This window comes from Fusarium keratoplasticum, chromosome 2 (assembly GCF_025433545.1).
Source record: "Fusarium keratoplasticum isolate Fu6.1 chromosome 2, whole genome shotgun sequence".
Taxonomy (NCBI): Eukaryota; Fungi; Ascomycota; class Sordariomycetes; order Hypocreales; family Nectriaceae; genus Fusarium; species Fusarium keratoplasticum.
In genome coordinates, this window is record NC_070530.1 from 1,608,433 (window position 1) to 1,631,465 (window position 23,033).

At 55.7% G+C, this 23,033-nt stretch overlaps 5 protein-coding genes across 5 annotated transcripts; 4 read left to right on the forward strand and 1 right to left on the reverse strand.

Moving 5' to 3' along the window:
• Nucleotides 1-7,235: 7,235 nt before the first annotated feature.
• On the forward strand, nt 7,236-7,949 carry NCS57_00243300 (uncharacterized protein; the record flags this gene model as incomplete). The annotated part of the gene is made up of 2 exons (XM_053052464.1): nt 7,236-7,384; nt 7,448-7,949. 2 exons carry the CDS (start codon nt 7,236-7,238, stop codon nt 7,947-7,949), a joined length of 651 nt encoding a protein of 216 aa, XP_052917710.1.
• Nucleotides 7,950-8,353: 404 nt separating this feature from the next.
• NCS57_00243400 (UBC core domain-containing protein) lies at nt 8,354-9,526 on the forward strand (the record flags this gene model as incomplete). The annotated part of the gene is made up of 4 exons (XM_053052465.1): nt 8,354-8,415; nt 8,482-8,576; nt 8,630-9,384; nt 9,446-9,526. The coding sequence occupies 4 exons, from the start codon at nt 8,354-8,356 to the stop codon at nt 9,524-9,526; spliced, it is 993 nt and encodes a 330-aa protein (XP_052917711.1).
• A 2,779-nt stretch (nt 9,527-12,305) lies between these two features.
• Nucleotides 12,306-13,271, reverse strand: NCS57_00243500 (Ribokinase; the record flags this gene model as incomplete). The annotated part of the gene is made up of 1 exon (XM_053052466.1): nt 12,306-13,271. One exon carries the CDS (start codon nt 13,269-13,271, stop codon nt 12,306-12,308), a length of 966 nt encoding a protein of 321 aa, XP_052917712.1.
• A 2,662-nt stretch (nt 13,272-15,933) lies between these two features.
• Nucleotides 15,934-18,341, forward strand: NCS57_00243600 (uncharacterized protein; the record flags this gene model as incomplete). The annotated part of the gene is made up of 10 exons (XM_053052467.1): nt 15,934-16,132; nt 16,202-16,334; nt 16,496-16,931; nt 17,011-17,154; nt 17,212-17,378; nt 17,440-17,462; nt 17,546-17,574; nt 17,656-17,864; nt 17,935-18,078; nt 18,263-18,341. 10 exons carry the CDS (start codon nt 15,934-15,936, stop codon nt 18,339-18,341), a joined length of 1,563 nt encoding a protein of 520 aa, XP_052917713.1.
• Nucleotides 18,342-21,023: 2,682 nt separating this feature from the next.
• NCS57_00243700 (uncharacterized protein) lies at nt 21,024-22,767 on the forward strand (the record flags this gene model as incomplete). The annotated part of the gene is made up of 4 exons (XM_053052468.1): nt 21,024-21,322; nt 21,381-21,548; nt 21,612-22,013; nt 22,071-22,767. The coding sequence occupies 4 exons, from the start codon at nt 21,024-21,026 to the stop codon at nt 22,765-22,767; spliced, it is 1,566 nt and encodes a 521-aa protein (XP_052917714.1).
• Between the last annotated feature and the right edge of the window lie 266 nt (nt 22,768-23,033).

The window sequence follows — 23,033 nt, forward strand, 5'->3', positions numbered from 1 at the left end:
CTGCAAAGTGCTTTTTTGCTGCAGTACGAGAACTTCCATGAATAACCTCGGAAGACCAGGCTAGGTATTATTAGCGATGAGACGCCTGCCTGCCTGTGCTGTGCTGCGGGGCCACCCGTTCTCTGACTTGTCACAAGACGAGGTTGAGAAGCACGAAATGATCTCGGAGCAGATGCGTCCTCTCATGTATCAGTCGGCCGAAAAAGACGTATCTAGGCCGAGATGCCCGGGTTGGGGATGGCCGCCAAGCTCGAGAAAATCCTCATGCGGATGATGTTGCACCTGCCCATGACTGATAGAGACATCATCCGCAGCAAGGGCGGGGCACAAGCCTTGAAGACTTCCAGGCTCCTTGACGACAATGGTCTGGAAGTGATCCGGCCGGCAGGCAGAGACAGCTTCTGCCCATGCCATGCCATGACAATAAGGTAGGCATAGTAGGAGAAGCATGGCGTATGCCTGGTTGACGTGTTGTCCTCGTTGACCGTAGTTTCCCCCGTCAACACCGAAAGAAACGGTGTAGATCTACTCCCCGATCAGTTACACTGCCCTCGGTCAGAACCAGAATCCTGGAGAGGCGGCAAAGAAGGCAGAATAGAATGCATGTCCATAGTAGCACTGGCACGTAGTAAGCGAGGCGGGTGAGCCTGCTTGACACCCCGAGCCCCATACCAGGAGCGTTGAGGAAAGGGAGCCGGGTACGGGGAAGCAAGGGGTCGCGGTTGAAAGTGAGGTGTATCTCATCAGGAACCCGAGACATTGTCACCGCCATGCCCTACCGGACCCTTCGCCTACTCCAGGCACGTGGAGCCGGTGGTGCGGCGCTCCAGCCACCCATCTGGAACCCAGCTTAGAGCTGAGACTGGCGGTGATGGGCTGGGTTTGTGGTTGTGGTGGTTTCAAGTCAGGGCTTCGAGCCCGGAAATTGGGCAACACGAATAGGCCCACGCCAGCACCTGTAGCCTCCCTGACTCGTTTCTGGAAGTGATCCAAAGGCCCACTCGCACCCAACCCGCTGGGCCGTCAGCCCCCATCCCCGAACGACAAGAGTGCCGGAAGCGCGCTGCCGACTCCACAGATACAAGACCTGGTCTCAACCAGTCGAGATGCTGGATGCAACTATCTGTGCCTTGTAAGAGGCATTTCACCTCTCGGGAGTCGCCCTTTGCTGGGGATCGTGTCTCCCCATGCGAAGCCCGCCGGTATTGCGTACACATGGTCCGAGTTTGACAATGCCGGCCCGGGGCAAGTGCAGTGCAGAAGCAAGCAGCAGCTTGAGCTTGACCCATGTTGTGTTCCCTCCCGCCGTGCCAGTGCATCCGAGCTCGAGGTGCGCGTTGACCTGTGTAATCAGTGGCTCGATCCAGGCCCTGTGCCCTGCTCCCCACTGCGAAATTGCGGCTGGCTGTCACGGAAGTGGCATAGCACCGCTCTGGCTTTTCTCGCGCCGTGGCTCCCTCTCATATGTATGCATGTTGTGCAGTAGGCACTTGAAAATAGACTCAAATGGATACCGACGACGTGGACGCCTTCAGGCACCTGCCGAGTATGTGCCAGATCCGCCTTGCATCTGCAAGTGTAGAGTCATATCATCGGTGAAGCCTAAAGCAGTGCCGGTCTTGCTTTTTTCTCCCCTTCCCGTTGGCCATACGGATTCTGACCTGTTGCACAACATTAGAGGCCTCGGCTTTGACAGAGGCCATGGCCGCAATGCGTCAGCCGTGGATGAGTTCAAAATTCTATTGTCGTCATCATTGAGCGCGGGCGCTTGTCGCCGTCCAATAGCCTGCCTCCCTTTTCACCTTGAATCCTTGCGAGCCTCCGGGCCCTCTTCCTGGCTTCCGGGCTCTCAAGTGGAACCCGAGGAGTGTTTGTCGGTACCTCTGAATTCACCCGCGGCAGGTCTCGTGCTACGAGAAGGCTACCTCTCTGGGAACCCGTCGCATGGCGCCCCGCTTGAGGGGAGAAGCCGAGTGGTCCAAAGAGCAAAGCGGGCCAAGTTGGCCTCAGGGGAAAAGGGGGCGGCGGGCGAGCGTCCCGGTGGACTGGGTTGATCTGATGCATCCGTCAATACGTACCATACACGAAGCGAGGAGCGAGTCCAAGTCATGGACTACGGAGTGACAGATGGAGCAACACCTCCTGTCAAAAGAAACAAAGGAAAGGCGAAGGGGGAGACAAAGGTGGGATACTTGTGCATCATGTTTCAGAAACGTACGGATAAGTCGAACCCAGCAGTCCGGGTGGCTCGATTTGTACTGATCACGTACGCAGGCGCAGGGAGCGCAAAGCATCATGGTGATGGCCTGAGCAAAACTTGGATCACCGAGCGGCATCAATCCATCCATCCTTGGATGGATGGGACTTGAGGGCTGCAGCACGTCGGTCGGCAGACAGAGGTAGTCGAGTTTGTGGTCGACGCCTATTCGTCGAGGCCGGTCCTCTTGGGGGGTCAGAGAACTCTGTGCAACGGTGCGTTTGTGCCAGAGCACAGCACCACACTCAGCAACTCCTCATGGCAGAAATGAGAGGATCCATCCGTCATCTCGTGTTGATTGCCATGACCCCGCAAGCCTTCGGCGTAGGCCGTGAGCTCCAGCGCACTTCCTGGGGCGTCCTGGGGCTTCTGGGGCTGCAAGAGGCCCTTGTCCTGGCGTGGTCAGCAGCTGAAGGCGCTGGAATGGAGGGACAGGCTGGACAGGACAGGGGCTGTTGGACTGACCGCTGTTCGCCCCGGTTCTTCTTGGGATTCTCGAAGGTTTCGAAAAGGGGCCAGGGTTGGCTGGGTGGAGTTTGCGAACAGATGGAGGGAGGGTAGGAGCGAGAAGGGGTGTGCGCAGCAGGGGGAGGAGCAATTTTTGACAGGGGCGGCGCTGGATCCCGTGATTTGCAGTCAATTGCCCATGACGGGGAACCGTGCCTTGTCGATCCGGACGAATTGGATTTAGACCCTGGCACGGCCGCAAGCGTCGAGCAAAACTTGCCAGATACTTTGCGGCGACAAGGCAAGGCAAGACGAGGGAGAGCGAGCGAGATAGCTCTGCTAGACTTGACTGCATTCTCAGTTCTCAGTTCTCAGCCCTCGCTACTCCCTACCTGCTCCATACTGCCCTCACCCTCTAGGCCCGGCTCCGCAATCCGTAACCCGCAATCCCTCCTCCTGCGCTGCGCTGCGCTCGCCTCTCTTCCATGGATGCCTTGCTGCCGGACGGATGCAGCAGACGCAGCACAACCTCCCCCGGGCGACGACTGCTCAATGGAACCTCCGGACGACCAGCAAGGAATTGTTAGACGGGTTGTTGCTTTTTGCTTAGGACGCTCGTGCCGTCTCGGCCTCCAGCTGCCTGCCAGGACGGCCAATTGGCGGTTTTACTTTGCGTCGACTCTGTCCTAAGCGAGGTGCAACTATGACGTCCACCACACTCAAGCAATGACGGTCCTTGTCTCCGAAATAACCACGGCCGACGTTTGCAGCACAGTAGATCTTGGTCTACAAGAGGGTGGCACTTGGGCCTTGCCTCGCCTTGGCGGCTTGCGTGCTTGGGCTGGGACCTCGCTCGGGGAAGCTTCCTTTGGGCGCCTCTGCTTCGTGCCCACATCAAATCTCGCTGATCTGGCGTTCTCAAAACAGACCAGGGCTGTTCCAGATCACCGGGTCTCCTTTCTCTCAAACAAGGTCGCGCGCCACCAGGAACCTGATCGAGCCCAATCTCCCGTCTGCAGCCTTGCTTCCCGCCTGCGCCGCAGCTGGGGCCCGACTCGGTGAGCAAACCTCACCGACTCCTCTATCGGCGGCGGCAGATTACTCCCTACAGGGACTTTGTCCATGCAATTGCAGCCCTCAAGCGAAGCCTGCATGGCATGGTCGCGTCCCTAAGCCCATGCTGTCGATCCATCACGCCCAGGAGCCCGAGCAGCCGATGCTACTATACACACTCTCTCCCTTGCCGTTGACCGACGACTACCGCTGCACCGACAACGCAGCATAACTGCGCTTGGATCTTGCACTCAGTCCCCCACAGCACCGCACCGCGGCACAGCCGATGTTGCACGGCTGGGGTTATTATGGATGGCCTTCGGACAAATACCAGGATCTCGCCAGAGGTTCGCCCGCCGTCGCAGAGTTAGAGTCACTTATTTGCCACTTCGGTCTCGCTGAGTTGTCACATCTCGCTTCAACGCTTGGCCATGTCTATGGATGGCAGAGCGCCTTGGTTGCCTTGGTTGCCTATGTGGCCGCGACACAATTGCAATTTCTGTTTTGCAATTTCCATGGGGGCATCCCAGCCGGGGCATGGGGCTCAGCACAATACACTCTGGACCAGCAATGAAGCCGAACATCCGCCCTTACTGAATGGCTACCGCAAGTGTTTCAATACGTGTACCGAGTACGTTTACGACTTTGTGATTCAAGGCGGTCTCGGAAGCTCATGAGCATCATCGAATTCGGTTGCGCCACGTCGTGTGGATATTTCTGGCAACAACAAGGTCCGCGGCCCTTGGTTGTATTCCGAACCAAGGTTTCTTTTCAACCGAGAGCGAGATGACACGAAACGTTCAGATCTCATCCGGCGGCATTGAGCCAAGTCATCTCACAGTGGAATGTCTGCTCAGCCTCGTCCTTAGAGACACAGGCGGTCTGCACTATGGGGGATATTACACTCTTGCTATACCGCCCCAAGCTTCTTCCCAGACTCTCCCTCATGGACGGTCTGGCTGTCAGAAATCCCCCATTACGTCTACTTACGTCACTAACAACCCACATAGAAATCCGATCGATCGTGACGGAAGCGAAATGGCCTAAGCCGCAATTGCCATAGCCTGCCAAAGTCGTCCATCACAGGAACTTCAACACACCTTATTACTCGACCATACACCAAACCCTTGGATCACCATGGTTCGATGAGCTATCAATTATTGGCGTTAACCCTTGAGAACACTGCAACCGAGACACAGAGGAACAATGTCCAGAAAAGGAGGCGCTGGGAGCTGAGTTGAACTTCATCAGCCACTCGCTTCAATAACCAGGATGCCTTGCCACCTTTCAGGACTAGGAACTTCTGCAATCGGCTCATAATTTCTCTGGGCATGTAGCAAGCCAAATCGAGAAGAGCAACGGCATTTTACCCCAGACTGTATTGTCTTGCTCGACAACGAATGTCGTTTGAGGCCCGCTTCGTCAAACCGTCGCAGGCAACCACGCAGGGTTGAAACGGAGAAACTATTCACTGCTGACCCAGGCATTTCTAATCATAGGTAGTCCCGACGTGCAATTGGGCGGGGGCTCTTATCTCAGCCGGCTCCCTGTCAAGAAACCTCACATGTCGCATTTCTTCCAGGATATCTTCCTTGTCGAGCTGGTTTTAAGGGATGCGGGTGGCCACTGGGTCTGCATGTATCCATAACCCCTCGGCTTCACCGTGGCACAGCGACTTGGTTGCCTTCAGCAGTGCTGGGAAGGGCTGAGCTGCAATGGATGCTTACCACAGCCGCACCTGCGGACCGGATGTCAGGACTCACGCCATCACAGCCTGTCAGATGGATGATATTGGAGACGGTCTTCCCCGCGTCTGAATCGGAGATGGTTATCGTGAGCCGAAGCTATATTCAACCACCAACGCTATCACTCAAGTTATCGGCCGGTAGATTGACTTGACGCGGATTTACCTCCTATCGACCCTTCACGGGATGCGGGGGTCGCAAGGCTTGCGCAATAATTGGTCAAGTTGTGAGAGCAGCTCCTGTCGCGCGGTCGTGAAGCAAACCAACCTGGTTAGCCACCTGCCTAGCGATCTAGGCCATGGGATCCTATTGAGCCGGTTCCCCGTTCCGGGAGGCACGTACTCTCTCCCTCGTCTATCACCACGCTGTAGGGCTGCTTTAGGACATCTCGCCGTTGGGTGTCCCGGTCCCGTGGTTCGGGAACTGCACGACAGAAGCAGAAGAGTCCTCAAGAGGAATAGGCGGTTTGAGAGCGGTGGTCTCGCGGGCCGATTACGACCAACCACGACATGCATAAGCTTAGCAGCCTGGTGTTGCTTCATTTTTCCATCACTGAGTCCATGTATCAGGATTGGCCATGATACGCATCGTTGTAATACCGACTCGACGATGATGGCGGCAGGCGAGACATGGACGGGCTAACTGACAGAAGCCCCCAGATGCGGCGGTGACGCGGTGGTGACGGTTGGGTACACCTGGCTCCCAAAGTCAATTCGTCGGCGCCCACCTACCTTCACAGCTCCTCCCAGGACCGGAGATATGGAGCATCATATGCTGTGTAACACCAACTTGCATGATCCATGTGGAGTATTGGTCTATGTTTGGCTATCGGAAGGATTCGAGTGAGGCTGAAGACCAGCATGTGAACAAGGGCCCAACCAACTATTGATGCATCTGGCTGTCAACGTCGGGGTACAATGATGAAGAGTACCTCGGAGGACAATGCCAGGTAGATGGGTAAGTAGACTGGATGGCACAAGTTGGTTTGCCATGGCGGTCAGCACACACCTGCAGAAATACTATTGTGAGACCCTTGGGCGCCTCTAAGCGAGTGTGACGGTTCAAGCACGCTGATGTGATGCAGATATGGTGTAGGATATTACTTGGACATGATCATGACATGAAATTGATCTTGTGACTGTTGGTCGTCTCGCTCAGATGTGAGGTAATTAAGCGTTGTCCACATCGTCTATTGTCACCTCAGCTAAGGAGCTTGGGAGAGAGCATGTTTCGGACATGGTTGGAAACCTAGACTGGGCGCTTTGACTGGACACTCTGAAATGGGTCTTTGGTTAAAGAAATTATAGAGAACTGTGCGCAAAAGCCCAAGCTGAAGAATTACATAATAGATCGATCCATTGTTTACCAGCCTCAATGGATCTCATGGACCCGCGATTGTCGCATTAACTGAGTGCTCCTTGTCATGGATGCCTCACACTGCATACAGTGCTCATAAGTGTGGCTTCTGCACCTTGTCGCACTGTCCGGTGCGGACCCAGGCATCAGCTTTGGGCACCACCAGGATCCCACACCAACAGATCCATCTATACCAAACTACCTACAGTACAGTACGACATCAAAGAAAATCCCTCCTTGGACTAGACCCGACCGAGACGGACCTCGTCATATTCGAGCAAACAAGGGCCCGTGTTTCGCAAAGCTGACGCCTCTCATTCCCCTCCATTCAGCCACACACACACACATACGCGCCGCCCACTTCCCGACCGTTGACAATGGCAGGCAAGAAGGAGAACAGCAAGAAGGTCGCGGGCAACGCTCGCAAGGCTGAAGCCGCCGCTCAGAAGGCTGCTGCTGAGGACGCCAAGAAGGCGGCGGTTGAGGATGAGAAGTGGTCCAAGGGAGCCAAAAACAACTCAAAGAAGTAGGCAGCCGTTCCTCCCCCGTTGGGATCTTGTTCCGATAGCTGACGATGTTTTGCGCGCAGGGAGGCCGAAGCTGCCAAGAAGGCTGAAGCCGCCAAGAAGAAGGCCGAGAAGGACGCCCTCCTCGCCGAGGACGAAGCCAACACGCCCGGAAAGGCCCCCAAGAAGTCCAAGGCCCCCGTCAAGAGGTCGCGCGGCCTCGACCTCTCGCAGCTCGACGACGACAAGCCCTCGGCCATCAGCGCCTCCGGTATCGACAACGCCCTGGACGCCCTGTCCCTGACGACGGGCGGCGACAACGACAAGATCGACAGGCACCCCGAGCGACGATTCCCCGCCGCGTATGCCAAGTACGAGGAGCGACGTCTCCAGGAGATGAAGCAGGACGGCAGCGGCGTCGGGCTGCGCATGGAGCAGAGGAAGAACAGGATCAGGAAGGAGTTTGAGAAGCACCCGGACAACCCCTTCAACCAGGTCACGGCCTCATACAACGCCTCGAGGGACGAGGTGGCCCAGATCCGTGACCAGGAGAGGGCCAAGATTGAGCAGCGGCTCGGTCACTGAGTTTTTTTTGGGGGTGTTCGACATGACTGGATATCGCCATCAAGAGGAGGCACGGGTGAAAAGTTTCAAGTTATTCATGATGGAGCGTTTACTTAGGGAATTAGACAACTGCTGGTCAGTTTCCAGCACTTATGAGAAGCAAGAATAAACGTCCTACAAGCAAGTCTACTACAATAGTATCATGGATTATCGAGCTTCTCGTCGTCATCCTCGATCAGAGAAGCCCGGTCTCATGACCCCACCAAATATGACACACCCCGCCATCGGAGTCGGCAGAATCCTACACCGCCCGACAGCAAGCAACCTGAAGCTCCAGGGGGTTCAATCACGAGCATCTCGCTTCAGCAGCTATATCGCGACCTACTTCTGCTATTCCCGGTTCAACGGCCGGTTTCAGAGGCAGAATGGCATCTGTCAAGATGGGCGCCTTGCCGTCGCTGCGCAAACAGCAGCTCCTCTCAGAGTTGTCCGTACAAAGGCCCCCCCTCCTCTGAATAGCGGCATTGGCGGCTGGGCTAACGGGGAGTACCAGCACCGGACTCAAGCAGGCCTGCCCTGAAGGGATATTCGTCAGTCTTACTCCGGGAGATGCCACGCTCTGGTCGGGTGTCCTTTTTGTCCGCAAAGGTAAGGACTCCAATGGCTTCACAATGTAGCCGCGCGTCCGCTGACCTCTCCAGGCCCATACTGCCCTGCCATCCTTAGGTTCCAGATATCCTTTCCCGACGCCTATCCTCAGCTACCGCCCCTGGTCACCTTCTCGACCGACATGTTCCATCCCCTTATCACGCCTTTGACCACCTACGTATACAGCACCGAGATCGAAGACAGCGGCACCGTGAGCGCCTCGGACCAGGAGCGGCTGCCCCCCGGCGGGTTCAGCTTACGGCATGGATTCCCAGACTGGTTCGGCCGGGGAAGGAGGAGCCTGATAGAAGCGCGACGGACTTCGGGACAGCAAACGTCAAGTCCAGGTCCGACCGGCAGCATATCGAGCGCCACGACGACACCTGCATCGTCAGCGGGAAGACCATCCTATATGCGAACCGGGAAGAAGAGTGTATCGGCTTACGAGGTACTACACTACATCCGCAGCACATTCGACGACGAGGGAGTTCTGGACTCGGTGCCGCTGGCCGCAGCAGGGAACCCGGGTGCCTGGCATGCTTGGAGGACGCACCGGCGGGCAGCAGGCAAGCTGACAGAAGACACCGCCGCTGCGCCACCGCAAGGCGAGGAGAAGCCCAAAGAAGAAGGGGAGCAGGCCTCGGAGCAAACGCAGGACAAGGCGACACCTGCGTCACCTACCGTCACGACTCGACATCCCGGGGAGTGGAATTGGGATGGGGTCTGGGAGGACAGAGTCAAGAAGGGCATTGCCTCGAGTTTGTCGGAGCCTGTCCTCTATGGCGGGACGAACACAGCTGATGATCTGGTAAGTAAGAGATTAATTATTGTCAGGACGTTGTTGTTGGCTCTTGTCTAACCGCTGGCAGATCAAGTTCCTTCCCATGGAAGACAACGACGTAGACTCGGTCAAGGAGAATCTCCGCCGGACGCTTGGGCAATCTGCGTGATTTCATACCATGAATGGTTTCGAGGTGCTCTTATTCAAGTTCCTCCGCTTTGTTCCATAGCATGCCTCAGATATCGCCTTCCTCCGAGTTATCGTCGTTGAAGCCGCAACAGCTACCCTGTGGCAAGGTCGAATTTGGCCACGGAGGATGGAGTTTCTCTCGCTGCTTCTTCGCATTGGATGCAAGTCTAGTACTTGCCTTGTCTCTGTTACTTTGCTATCTGCATAGCAAGAGCACTCTGATACCCCTAAACTAAAATCTTGTTATTCTTGTAGCTGGCAGATTGAATATGACTAGCCGCTCGCCCACCAAACACACCATCTGTAATCGTTGTGAACATCAATCAAGTTTGGAATACCAGAGTTTTTGATCGTCTTTATTATTTCCTCCCTACGTGTATTCTCGAAAACTTGCACAAGTCGCCAGAACCAGAATATCTATGTGCGCAACCGAACGGACAAGTGACACTATTACAAGAAAGAAGGCCAACTCCCCAACATCTGGCCTCGGCAAAAACACTGCAAGAAAGGGTTAGTAGCCGGCGATCTTTGTTCTTGGTCGAGATGCTAAAATGGCGCAGGTTCTCCGGCGCAAGATTCAAAAATCGGCTACAACTCCTAGACACGGGCTCACCATGCCAACTCCCATAGGCGACACTTCACCGCACAGGAACTTTCACACTTGCGGACGCAACTTTCCGCTTGGGAAGCCGAGCCCTCTGAGGATTGTGAAATGTGATAGAAACATTAGCAAGGACCCGCGCGATATGACAGGTCGCCAGAAGCACGATGTCACTGGAGACGAGGCATCCGTGCTACTCAAACAGCCAAGATTCGATCAAGATCAAGCAGTTACGGGAAAAGAAAACCTGGAAGCAAGGAAAGACACGGGCCATGCAAACTTGAATGATCGTCAGTCCTTGTTCAGGCCAAAAAGTTGGGCAAGAGACCAAAGTCCGCCTCGGAGGTTTGGACTCACGCCGCCACCCCAGCTGACCGTGAGGAAGACAAGACAAGCACAGCGCGGTGCACATGCAAGGGTCCATCCAGACAAGAGAACTAACTCATCCTGCACCTTTCCCGCTGGGTACAGGGTGCGCTCTGTCAAGAGTCGTCCCCCCTTATCCAACATATGTGACGCGGCGGCTTTGGCGGAATCTTCGCCTTCTACGCTCCATGCACCTTACCGAGAAGGGCATGCATTGCCCTTGTCCGAACTCCCTTTTCCTGCGGCGAACCTCGCTTCCATCCGGCAGCCTAGACAGTCATGTGTGTTGGCACCGCATATCGTTATCACACCCGAGGCCACTTCTCTCGAGCCTGGGCGTCACAGCCTGTGGGCCGCCATCGAGGTCTCTGGCCGACTCTGGTCTGCCTCCGAGAGTGTGATAGAGCCGGGGCCTTGTCAGGAGCGGTCAGACTACTCCAAGAGCCTCACAGGATATGATCAGCAAGGTAGGTGTGAAAGAAGGACGCTATCTGCCATGGACAATGGGGCACTGACACTCCAGGGGACCCATTTGAATTTGGCCGCCTCTACGACTTGAAAGTCCAAGTCCTGCCAACAGAAAAATCATCTGTTGTCCGGGTTTTGCAGAACAAATCCTTCCCTATGTGAGTGCGGGATGCGAGATGCGAGATGCTGCCGAGGTGACGACGTGGACTGGTCACTGATTATCAGCAGAACCCTTAATGCCGGCTCTAGTGTCCTTCTCCTGACTCAGACGCAGGTCGATGTAAAGTTAGGGATTCGAAACGGGAAGCAAGGGAACCCCCGACAACAATCGGACGATCTCATAGAAGATCTAGAGGCGGAGCTGGGCAACTCGCATGTGGGGTACATCGAAGTGCGGCTATCGTATCGTCACTCGGCCTTTCCCACGTCTAGGGGCATCGACATCCAAGCCGAAGGCATGCTCAGCATACAAAGCAAAGTTGAGACAGTGGCCATGGCTTCTGTGAAACTCCACAACACGATGTCACCGTGGTCTCCTCCTCCTCCAGAGCCGACGCCGAACCCACTGTTGCCGCTAATCGAGAGACACTAGGGTGTTGAGAGCGCGAGGGACACGATGAGACAGATTGCGGCCTTGCGTTATGCCCCACGGAGGCCAGCACAGTCTACCCGAGCGGCGTGGTCACGGTTGGAGGAAGATGACGAACGCAGTAGACGCATGTCGGCAGCTTCAGGACATGCGGCAGCCCCCCTCATCCCTCTGAGACATGCCAGTCTTCAGCGAGACCACGATCGAGTCAGATACTCGTCCTCGCAGACAGAAGTGAGGCGAGCAGCGTCAAGCTGTGGCAGCGCCGCATCGGCCTGCATATCGACCCAGAGCGGAGGGCTGCCGCCTTCGCGGGCCGCAAGTGACGCGGGGACGGACGGACCACAGCCAGGACGGCCACGGAAAGGGAATACCCCTTGCGTGGGACCCCAATCTCCGGTGAACTCGGATCAAAGAGCCCCATCAGGGGCCTCTCTGAGCAGCACGTTGTGGAAGAGGCGTTCCCTCGGGGCTGAGACCCTCAGAGGCTTGTTCCCCCTGATGGCCGACTTTTCGACGACTCGGGGCCACGAAGCTAGCAGCAGACCGGCGCGGGAGGGAGGAGTTCCAGCAGGGCCGGCAGTGCCGACGACACGAGCCAAAGGCAAGAAGGACGCAAGCCGATGGGGATGGGGGGCCTGGTTCTAAAACGGCCCCGGGAGCAGGCGGGGCGGGAAACTGGCATGGTTCTTTGTTGTTGGTTGTCTACGGAACAAAAGCTGCGTCTGTCTACCTTTACTCTAGCTCGTCCTTCCAAGGAATAGAGATCTGAGCACCCTTGCGTGAGACCGTCTTGGCAGCCGCTCGGTTTGCCGTGGTGACGGCCGCCTCAATGTCAAAGTCGTCGCCTTGTGCAGCTACAACAGCGAGGGCGTAGGAACCAACAAAGGTGTCACCGGCAGCAGTGGTGTCCACCACCGTCGTCTTAGTGGCAGGAAGCAGCGCGCTTTTGCCTCCCTTGTTGACGTAGTAGACGCCTCGGCCACCCAGAGTGATGATGACGTTCTGGACTCCTCTATCGATAAAGACACGGCCAACACGGTTCAAGCCGTCGAGGTCGTCCAGCTCGGACTCGGCACAGTCTGCAAGAATGGCCGCCTCGGTCTCGTTCACTACGAGATGAGCCAGGCCCTCGTAGGCATCCTCAGGCAAGGGCTGAGCAGGAGCCGGGTTGAGGAGGACGGGGACGCCGTCAGCCTTGGCAGCCTTCAGGGCCTGGATGACTGTATCAAAAGGAATCTCAAGCTGCATAATCAGAAGGTCGGGGCGAGGCCCAGGGAGGGACTCGAAATCCGAGGGGCGCAGAGAGTGGTTGGCCTCAGGCGAGAGGATGATGCGGTTCTGGCCAGAGGGCTCGTCAACGACGATGATGGCCAGGCCAGACTTCTGGTCTTGGCGGACGGCAACGGCATCGACGGCGACGCCGAAGGAGCGGAGGCTATCGAGCAGGAGGGTACCGTATGGATCGGCGCCAACGGCACCCACCATGGAGACGACGGCCGAGGCGTTGGTCAGGTCAGCGGCGCGTGAGAGCTTGCCGCAAGCGACGGCCTGGTTGGCGCCCTTGCCGCCGGGGGACGTGTTGAAGTGGTTCGAGGTGAGAGTTTCACCTGGCAAGGGATGATGTGGCACATAGGCGACGAGGTCCATGTTGAGGGATCCCAGGATGGTAATGCGCGGAAGGCTAGCAGGAGAGGCCATGATGGGCGGTATGCAGAAGCGATGATTTGCAATGTTGGATGAGGCCAAGGGGATCGGGAGCCGTGGGCGTGGTGCGTGGTACTGGACCTGGGTAGGTGTATCCGGAAGGGGGGTCTGGCGTAGAGATCTCGGCCAGGCCTGGAAGGCTGATCTGATGGATGAATTGCTTTTTGCCGAGTTCGTTCGCGGATCCGCGGGTTCTATGCAGCGCTGGCTGGGGGTCGGGTCCTAGAGGTTGGGTTGTCCCTTGAGCAGTGTCTTGGTTGATCTGGGTGAAAATGGCCTGAGTGAATGTTGCACGTAGTGCGGTGCGGTGAGGTCAGGGTTAACGCTACTCGCTGAGGGGAACGTACATCAGTTGGTAGTGGGGCATACTTGGCCTGGACCGCCACTGAAGCGCGCATCTGTTGGTAAGGCAGGTACATACCACGAGGGTCGAGGGGGGCCTCAAACTCCCGCTTTCCCGAGAATCAATCACCATGCCCCCACATCCCCATCCTATGGATCCCATCCCATGGATCCCACTTTCCATCACTTCAGGGTGCAATCTCGGGCACCTGCAACCACCGTGGTGGCTTACAGTTGGGAGCATCTGCTGCGTGAGTGGGCAGGTATCTCCCCACTGTGAATGAGGGGATGCGGTACTTTTTGGCTCCTGTCAAGTTGTTTGCCGTCTTAGGGCTGTGAAAGAAAGTGCCATGCAGCACGTCTCCATTGGCATCCATCTTTGACACCTGCTTGTCGCATGCGCCCTAGCTGCAAGATTTCCGGCCCCTCTGTTTGACTTTTTGCTTTTTCCCATCATCTCGCATCCTCGCCCCTTTTTGGTCTTCATCTTTTCCGCTCCTCGTCGACTCCGAGTTGAGATATTACGAGTAATAAGCCACTATCGGCCTCGCGTATTCCGCCCGTTTTAGGTCTCCGTTCAGCCTCTTAGTCTTAGATGACCAAGTGGACTAACAAACATGATTGTGTGAACAAGAGTCAGTTTCATCAGAGCTAAATTTGCTCAGATGGCACAAGTATGTCACCAACCAGGGTTGATGAAGACGACTGCTCCACTTGGATCGGCCAAGCATACTGGACATCCAAAGATGAACAAAGCCTCCCTGATGTGTCGTTTGTTATAATCCTCGTACCCCTCTGTCGGTCAAGTATTTCTCTCAGGCGAGCCGTCTCATGGTCACTCGGACAGGGTCCATATGCAGCACACACTATGGCGTGGCAGCACTAGCCAACATTTGTTGATGCCCGGCAAAGTTCTGGGTCGGATAACTCGCCTACGGAGCATTCGCAATTGGGAAAACCCTTCAGCTCAAGTACCGGCCCTTACTTAGCGTCGGTATGTAGCCACCATCCACTCTTCCACGCGTCAAACTTGATGTCAAAGCACATGGCATTGCGGTGAGGTGCTCCACTCCGTGGTCGGACTTGGGAAGAAAGGTCGGCGAGGGGGTGCTTCACCGCGGAAACTAGATGTTAGCTTTTGCTACTTCCATCTGAGTGGCTCTCCTTTCTCTCGAGACCTCGTTCCGGGGCCTTGGAAGCTCATGGCGCGACCCGGTTGTCTTGGATCATGGCGGATGTCCTGGATCGGGCTCCATCTTACCTGATGGATGTCCAAGCACGCAGGACCCTCCGGCGCAACTAGCAAGGGTCCTGCTCCAGAGGAACGGAGCCGAAGGTCTTAGCAAAGACAATCCGCTAATCATTCCGTAACTCAATCGCGGGGGGCACACGGAGTGTGTGGAAGCCGTGAGGCCCAGACCCGTAGTCCCGTTGTGAACCCGTCAACCAGCATCCCAGCATCGCAGCAATATTGCCCCGAGCTAGATGCAGAAAATGACGAGTGGAACAAGCATGAACATGGTATCGATTGTGGCCGCGCCATCATGTGTCATATCCCGTCTGCAACTCCATGGCATCAAAAAAGCTGCCAAGAGTTTCGTCGTGGTCATGTATTTGTCCAAATGTCGGTGATGACAAGCCCGGGTCCATCATCTGTCTCTCCTGACCAACTCCCGTCGCGAAACGTCTCTCCGTTCGCCCAGATGAGAGAAGAATACGGTGCGTCGATGGTCGATCGAGGAAAGAGGAAAGACAGTCTATGCTCTTGACAGCTGAAGCCGCGTATAATGGGAGTTGGTACCGGCTCTCTGTATGGACCAGTCGCCGGCGCGGCTCCGCGACAAGAGGGTCCCATCGGTCCGGAGTCGGCCCCACGATTCATTCAGACAAACAGACAGACGAGGTAGGCGCGATTGGAATCTGCCCTGAACTTGGAGCTCAAAAATCAGGTGAACCTTGGTGGCTCGTTCTCGGTTGGAGTTGAAAGGTGCCTGAATCACTGCTACTGCTAGTACCTAAGCAAGCTGCATCTCAGCGTGATTTAGTGCTCTGCCAAGTCATGTAGGCAGGGAAGGCAGGAGCCCGGCGCGCGGGTGCTATCTTAGTTGGAGGAAGGGGCCGTTCCCAGATTGGTGTGAAGGCATCCCCATCCCCATCAGAGCTCCCATCAGTTCCTTCCCAGGACAGAAACAGCGACCAACTACTGACTGCCCTGACTAATTGTCAAATAACACTTCTACCGAGTTTACTTAGTTCGTTCAACTCTGACTTTGCCTTGTTTTTCATTCTTGCCAAACCCATACTGCTCGTCAACATGGAGTTCACAACAGCCAAGGCTCTTATTGAGCTAGCCATCGTCCTTGCGGTTATGTGGTTCGCTCTGGTTCACCGGCGTACTCAATCCACACTGCCACTACCTCCTGGCCCCCCGGCCGAGTTCCTTCTAGGCCATACTCGTCTGATACCAAAGGAGAACACTGCGGCAACATATGCCAGGTGGGCGAGAGAATACGGTGAGTAACAACCCGGTTGTTATCTAAGAGGATGGCGGTTCGGGAACCCCTGGCTCTAATATGGACAAGACTCGGATATCATCCATGTCAAGTCTCTCGGCCGTTCCATCGTTGTCCTCAACAGCGTGGAAGCAGCCAGGGATGTCCTTGAAAAGAAAGGCGCCAACTTCTGCGACCGACCCAGGTTCACCTTACTTGAGGTGTAAGTCAAATCGAAATCCTCCGTCGCATGAGTGACAGGACCTGTACCTCGGACGCTCACACAAAGGTCTCGCTTAGCATGGGCTGGGGCAAAACCTTGACCTTTCTCCCGTACGGACGACGATGGCAGATGCATAGAAGACTACTTCAGACTTCATTCAGCAACACAAACGTTCGTCAATGGCACAAGCTGCAAATAACCGAGGCTCGGCGGACGGTTCGCAACATGATGGGCAAGCCCAGTTCATGGGAGACTTCGCTCCGTCGACTCGCTGTGGCTATTGTGCTCCAGGTAAGCTATGGTACTGAGGTACCCAAGGATGATGACCCGTACATCCAGATTGCCAACGACGCAATGTACGCCACTGGCAACGGCGGAGCTCCGGCCAACAGCATCGTTGATTTAGTACCCCTGGGTAAGGCGAGAAAGAACCCACATGGTCCTCTTTACGTGGTTAGAGTTACTCATGCGCTATCCACAGCTCGCCATTTGCCGGACTGGATCGTTCGTGACTGGTCACTTCGGTTTGCACGACAGTGGCGTTGGGCTATCCAGGAACTCCACGACGTCCCATTCGCGGCAGCGCAGTCTGAGCATGTAAGTCAACTGACTGACTAGCTGTGCATATCTTGGACAACCTCTGAAAGTTGTAAGCGAGGAACTGACTCTCGATAAGGATGACCGCGGCGACAACAAATCTTTGGCACACGAGCTTTTACGCCAGTATAGACGCAACGAGGAAAACGGTCAAGAACAAGAGTGGTCGCTCGACGATATCAAGGGCGCCGCTGGTGCAGTCTTTATTGCGGGCGCAGACACGGTGGGTTCAACCTTGAGAATGACGATTGATTTTGATTACTGAGCGGCAAACTTTCAGACTTGGGCAACATGTGTAATTTTTATCCTCAACATGGTTCTACATCCCGAAATACAAGAGAAAGCCCGAAGCCAACTCGATTCGGTCATCGGACCCGATAGGTTGCCCAACTTTTCAGACCGGGCTTCCTTGCCATACATTGAGCACATTGTGCAGGAGATCTATCGGTACGGCCCCAGTTCGCTTGGATAAATTTCTATCAGTCTGACAGAAACCCGCTCTTCACAGATGGTCACCCTTGGCCCCTCTAGGTAAGTAAGGCTGGGGGCTGGAAGGGGGACCCAGTACCCTGTAACGGTACCTTAGCCTGGACTGACGCTGGTGACATCACCAGGGATCCCGCACAAGTCGCTCCAGGATGACGTCTATCAGGGCATGTTCATTCCCAGAGGTATGGAGCATTCGCAATGAGAGCTTAAGCAACTCGGCTGACCTTGTCTGCAGGGTAGGAGTCCCGGCACTGCATTGTTACGGGGGACGTGGGAGAGTCTGATAAGCTCCAGGGCCGTGGTCTACGCCAACGCCCATGCCATGGCGCACGACGAGCGGATCTACCGAGCGCCCCACGACTTCAACCCCGATAGATACGAGCCTCTGGTCAACGGCGGCGCGGGCGAGCCATTCCCGGTTGGGAACTTTGGCTTTGGGCGACGGTACGTTGATGCCACGTTGGATGTTCTAGTCGCGGTTCTGGATTCTCACAAGACCCTTCTCGGGGGACAGAGTTTGCGTCGGCCGATTCCTGGCCGACAACAGCGTCTGGATCATGGTGGCGACCATGCTAGCAACGCTCGAATTCCGCAAGAAGATGGGCCCAGACGGGAGTCCCATTGAGCCTCGAGTCCAATTTACCAATGGCGGAACCTGGTCTGTCAACTCCCCCCACCCTCCCCACAAACCCCTTCTTTTATTTTTTTTTGGTTCGTTCCTGGATGCTGTGTTGACGACGACAACTCTGTATCCACTCACTCACTCACTCTCTTCTGCTTCTCCCTCCCTGCCCCTCATGCGTGCCGAGCAAGTTGCTGACAATGTCTGTTTCTCGTGTAAGCCACCCTGAGCACTTTGAGTGTGACATCAGGCCCAGAAGTCACAAAGCAGAAGTGCTCATCGGAGCCAACCACGACTAGTTTTCCACTGTATCCCTACCAATCGCCGGCAACGGCAGCGAGCGAGTGTCCGTCTCACACAAGCAACCAAATCTGGATGCCGGAACCCGCAACATGGGGGACCTGATTGCTGCGCCTTGGTGAGGCGGGCCCCCCAGTCATTTTCTTGCAGATTGAGGAGCTTCAAAGTCATAAATCAAATTTCTTCTTTCGTTGCGACATTTGTCTTGAGCACGTCTGCAGATCTAGTCTGTTGTTATCTGCCCACAAAGTGTTGCCACCATCATGGTGTTCCCTTGACTTGATGCCGGCTACTATGTACTTGCGGTGTTGTACTGTACCTAACTTACCTTCCTGGGCTCCCCTCCCCCTTTTCACCCTTCCCCTCGAGACCGTCTCATCTCATTCCGTCGGATGGATCCATCTTGAGATGGGGGTGTGTCGTCTTTTGGCACGAGTTACGGGGACCTGGGAGAAACGAGGCGCGGCTAGTTGCATCACCGCCAATTGCCATGTGGCTACCCCGAGACTGGTCTGGTGTGGAACGTACCCAACACTCGACCCCGGTCACTTTAGCCTGAGCGCGGCGCCGACGGAGCGACAGGCTAGTACCCTGAGGCGGCCCAGTTCTAAGAACTCTCCAATTGGCCTCGAACGGGCGTTTCCGCCGTTGCATCGTGCAGTATGTCGGCAGAGCCTGGCTGGTCATCAGGCGTGTTTTGCCGTCCAGACTATCAGGGGAGTTGCTGTAGCGTAGCATTGGTCGCTCGACTCGTTAGAGCCGGCCTGGAAGCATTCATCCGACCCGGTGGTTCATGTCATGCCTTTGTGTCCGTCCCTCTCCGCCGTTACACGACGCCGAGCCTTTGGATTCACGATTCACGACTCGCGAACACCACCACAACCAACCTTGGCGCCTCTCGATCTTGTTGGCAGATCTGGCGCCGTACTCATCCGAAGAGGCTTAGACACGTATCACAGTATGTGGATCGGCACGAGAAGGATTGCTGCATCCCAGCCAGTACTGTACCGCCACTGCATGGCCAACCATCCAGCTGCCAGGCGAGCCCACCCCATGATCCGTCAGGTATCGGCGCTACTCATGCTATTTCCAATTCCACATGGACATGTAAATGGGTTGCCGGAGGTAAATCGCGCACAGATGCTTGCTGTAGGGAAGATTCGCATGGCAGACACGCATGTTCCAGATCGACAACCAACCGGCCACGAGACCAGCGACAAACAATGGAAAACAAACAGCCAACAGCCGACAGGGGGCGGGAAGCGTGTTTGCTCCTCGAACTTCCTCGTTGGGCCTTGGGAGAAAAGAGGCGCTCGAGGCGCAGAGATCCCGGCTGAAGTACTCCAGGCGAGCTCAGCTTCGTTGGGTGCGTGTTGCCTCACCCAGGCACACTGATCACCCCAATCATGGGCACCACCACACGGCCCCGGCGTCAACCTGGCGGGTCTAGGGCTGGGGCTTGTCATAGCTACTGTTGCTCCCGGGAGGGGTGCGAGAGCTTGGCTCACGGCTCGTCTCGCGTCAGTCTAACTCCTCAGGGGTGTCCTATCGGCCAAGAGGAGATCCCATTTGTGAGACAATATCGTACTCGATCAACAACGGCAGTTCGTCTGTCTCAGCCGGGCAGGGACAGGCTGAGCTGTTTGCGTTTCTCCACTCCATGTTTGCTAGCGGCCCGTGGATAGTGCGAGCAGAGAGAAGGCAGGACGCATGAGCAGATGTAAGAACACGTCGGTCTTGGCCTTGCTCATCAAACAGGAGGGTCCCTGTGCCCGGTTTGTGAGGGGATGGAATGCCCAGGTGCTTTATCGGTCCGCGTGCCATTGCTCTGCTTTGGTAGACCGACTCCATCTGCAAGATATCCCAAGAACAGCAACGCGGGAGGGAGAGAGAGGTCGGTTCGAGAGGATCTGCGCCAGTGTTTGACGTCCTGACCAAGTTCCATTCAGAGGCCCACACAGCCTGCGTCGACGGGGGCCTGGGATGCAGCGGCCCTGCGAGTTGAGCCAAAGTCGAGCGAGTCGTGACGATCATGAAGAGATGTCGGCCTGTTCGTTAACTCCGAACCGCATGCAGGGAGAAGGATAGCCTGGTTGAACTGTCTCAGTTTCGTCCAAAGGCTGAGGGGATGGACTATAGCGAATGTCACCGACTTTCGACAGACTCCAAGATCCTCGAACGCAAGTACCTATGACCCAGTGTAATTCAGATGGGAGCCATGTGTCAATGAACCACGGAGGGTCGGGTGGCTGCTAGAGGGCTGACTTCATCTCCAAAATCCCTTAGTCGCCAAGATGCATGCTGAACAAAATTTCTCACCAGCGTGACACATCAGCCAAAGACTGAGTACATGAGACGGCTTCAAATCCGATTGCCGTCTGTGAAAAGCAGCCTTGGCAAAACAGCATCGACGGACGACTCTTGTTATGCGACAAGGACCTGAGGTTCAAAGCGCAAGTTGGAATCTGCAGTTGACTGATTAGTGAGCCATAGCAGGAACAATAGTGGCCAGGGAAGGGTAGGTGCAAGGTGCTGAGCCTCGAGATGCAAGACGACTTCTCTCTCCGCCCTTGTGCCGTCCTTGATGTTGAAAAGCTGAAAACCATGCCATGCCCCCGATCCATATCTCCAACCTCAGATCTTCACAACACGCCAACGACATCGAACCATCGCTCAAAATCATGAACTCCGAGCCCTCTGCCATCAGCCGGACGGTGCCAGTTGGCGATGACCTGGAGGCCAATCGTACCCCTCATTGGCCAGACCAGACGAAGAATGATGGCAACGACGACGGCCCCAATGTCGAAGTTGCGGCTTCTGTCAAGCGCACGAAAGGCATACCTTCAAGGTGGTACAGGAAAGTGCTTGATGCTGGCGTCGAAGAAAACGGGATCCTGCCGGTGCCACCAGAAGAACGGACCCAGACCCAACACAGCAACCTGTTCACAGTATTCTTCACATGTCTCCTTTGCGTTCTACCGTCCGTTGACCAAGCTGTCCCGACTTGATGATCCCAGGAATTACTGACCAGCGGATAGGTTGCCTACCGGAGCCCTTGGCACGACCGTGTATGGTCTTAAGCTTCGAGACGTTTCTCTGATCATCCTCTTCTTCAACTTCGTGACATGTATTCCGCCAGCGATCATGGGAATTGGAGGGTACCAGACTGGTATGCGGCAGATGATCCAGGCTCGATACTCCTTCGGGTAGGGCTCCATCTTGAATCCTTTCCTGGAAGCCAACTGCTGATGTTGGAACCTTGATCGCAGGCTGTATTTTGTTGTCATTCCAATCCTCCTGAGCGCGGGAACGGCGACTGGATTCACACTCATGGGAACCATCGTTAGCGGACAGGCCATTGCAGCCTTAAACGAGAAGGCTGCAATCAGCGTCAATGTGGGAATCGGCATTGTCTGCGCAATCAGCTTCGTGGCAGCGCTACTTGGATATCGAGCCATCCACGCCTGGCAGCGATGGCAGTGGCTTCCAAACTTGATTGCCATTGCCATCGCAGCTGGCTGCGGAGGCAAGCAGCTCATGCAACAGGTCGAGCATGAACCAGCAACGGCCAAGGGCGTCATTGGGTATGGAAGCTTGATGGCCGGATACTTCATGACCTTTGGCGGGACTGTGTCCGACTTCACCATTTATCATGATCCCAAAGAGCCTAAGTGAGTGGTCCTAGCTCCAACTTATCATGAGTGTCGACGTGCTGATGAGGTGCTTAGGCGCAAGGTATTCACGTATGTGTACCTGGGGCTGTCGACGCCTGCAACGCCTCTTCTCATACTCGGGGCAGCCATTGGCGGTGCTATCCCTAACAACGAGTCGTGGCAGATGGCGTGGGATGTCTATGGGGTCGGCGGTGTGCTGGCCGAGATGCTTGCGCCGGCTGGCGGATTTGGAAAGTTCGTTCTGGTCGTCCTTGCATTGAGTGTCGTCGGGAACACGCTGAACTCCATGTACTCGGTGGCCTTGTGCTTGCAGATGCTCCTCCCAGTCTTCACCAAGGTACCTCGCTTCTTTTTCATCATTGTCACCATGGCAATCATGATTCCCATGGCAATCTATGCGGCTGCCGAATGGACAACTTCGCTTGAGAATTTCCTCAGCGTCATCGGGTACTGGGCAGGATGCTTCGACGCCGTCATGATCGAGGAGCTTGTGGTTTTCCGGAAGAGAGATTACAGCTCGTACGACCTAGAAATATGGAACAAGGGGCGATATCTTCCCACGGGGTTGGCAGCCATGGGTGCCTCGTTGGTCAGCCTCGGGCTAGTCATACCATCGATGGACACGCCATGGTTCACTGGACCCATAGGAGAACGAATCGGGGATCTAGGTTTCGAGGCGGCGTTCGTCGTCACGGGGCTCGCATACTATCCACTGCGGAGCTTGGAAATCAAGTGGACGGGTCGTGTCTGACACGTGAAGGTCGAGGTTGGATCGAGGCATCGGGGGTTCGATGGGCAAATATCTGGTCGCGAGGATGTAGATGTCTAGTGACTTCGAGACTCGATATCGACGATGAGATGATTCTTTCTTGACGAGGCGGATGGCTGGTGGGTCATTTCGAGCTCGGGTTCAGAGGCTACACATGTTAGGAGGATGGGTTAAACACAAGAGAGAAAGGAATAAAAAAGAGCCACAGGTAGCGAAAAGGGAACGTTAGGTCCAAATCAAGCGGCAGG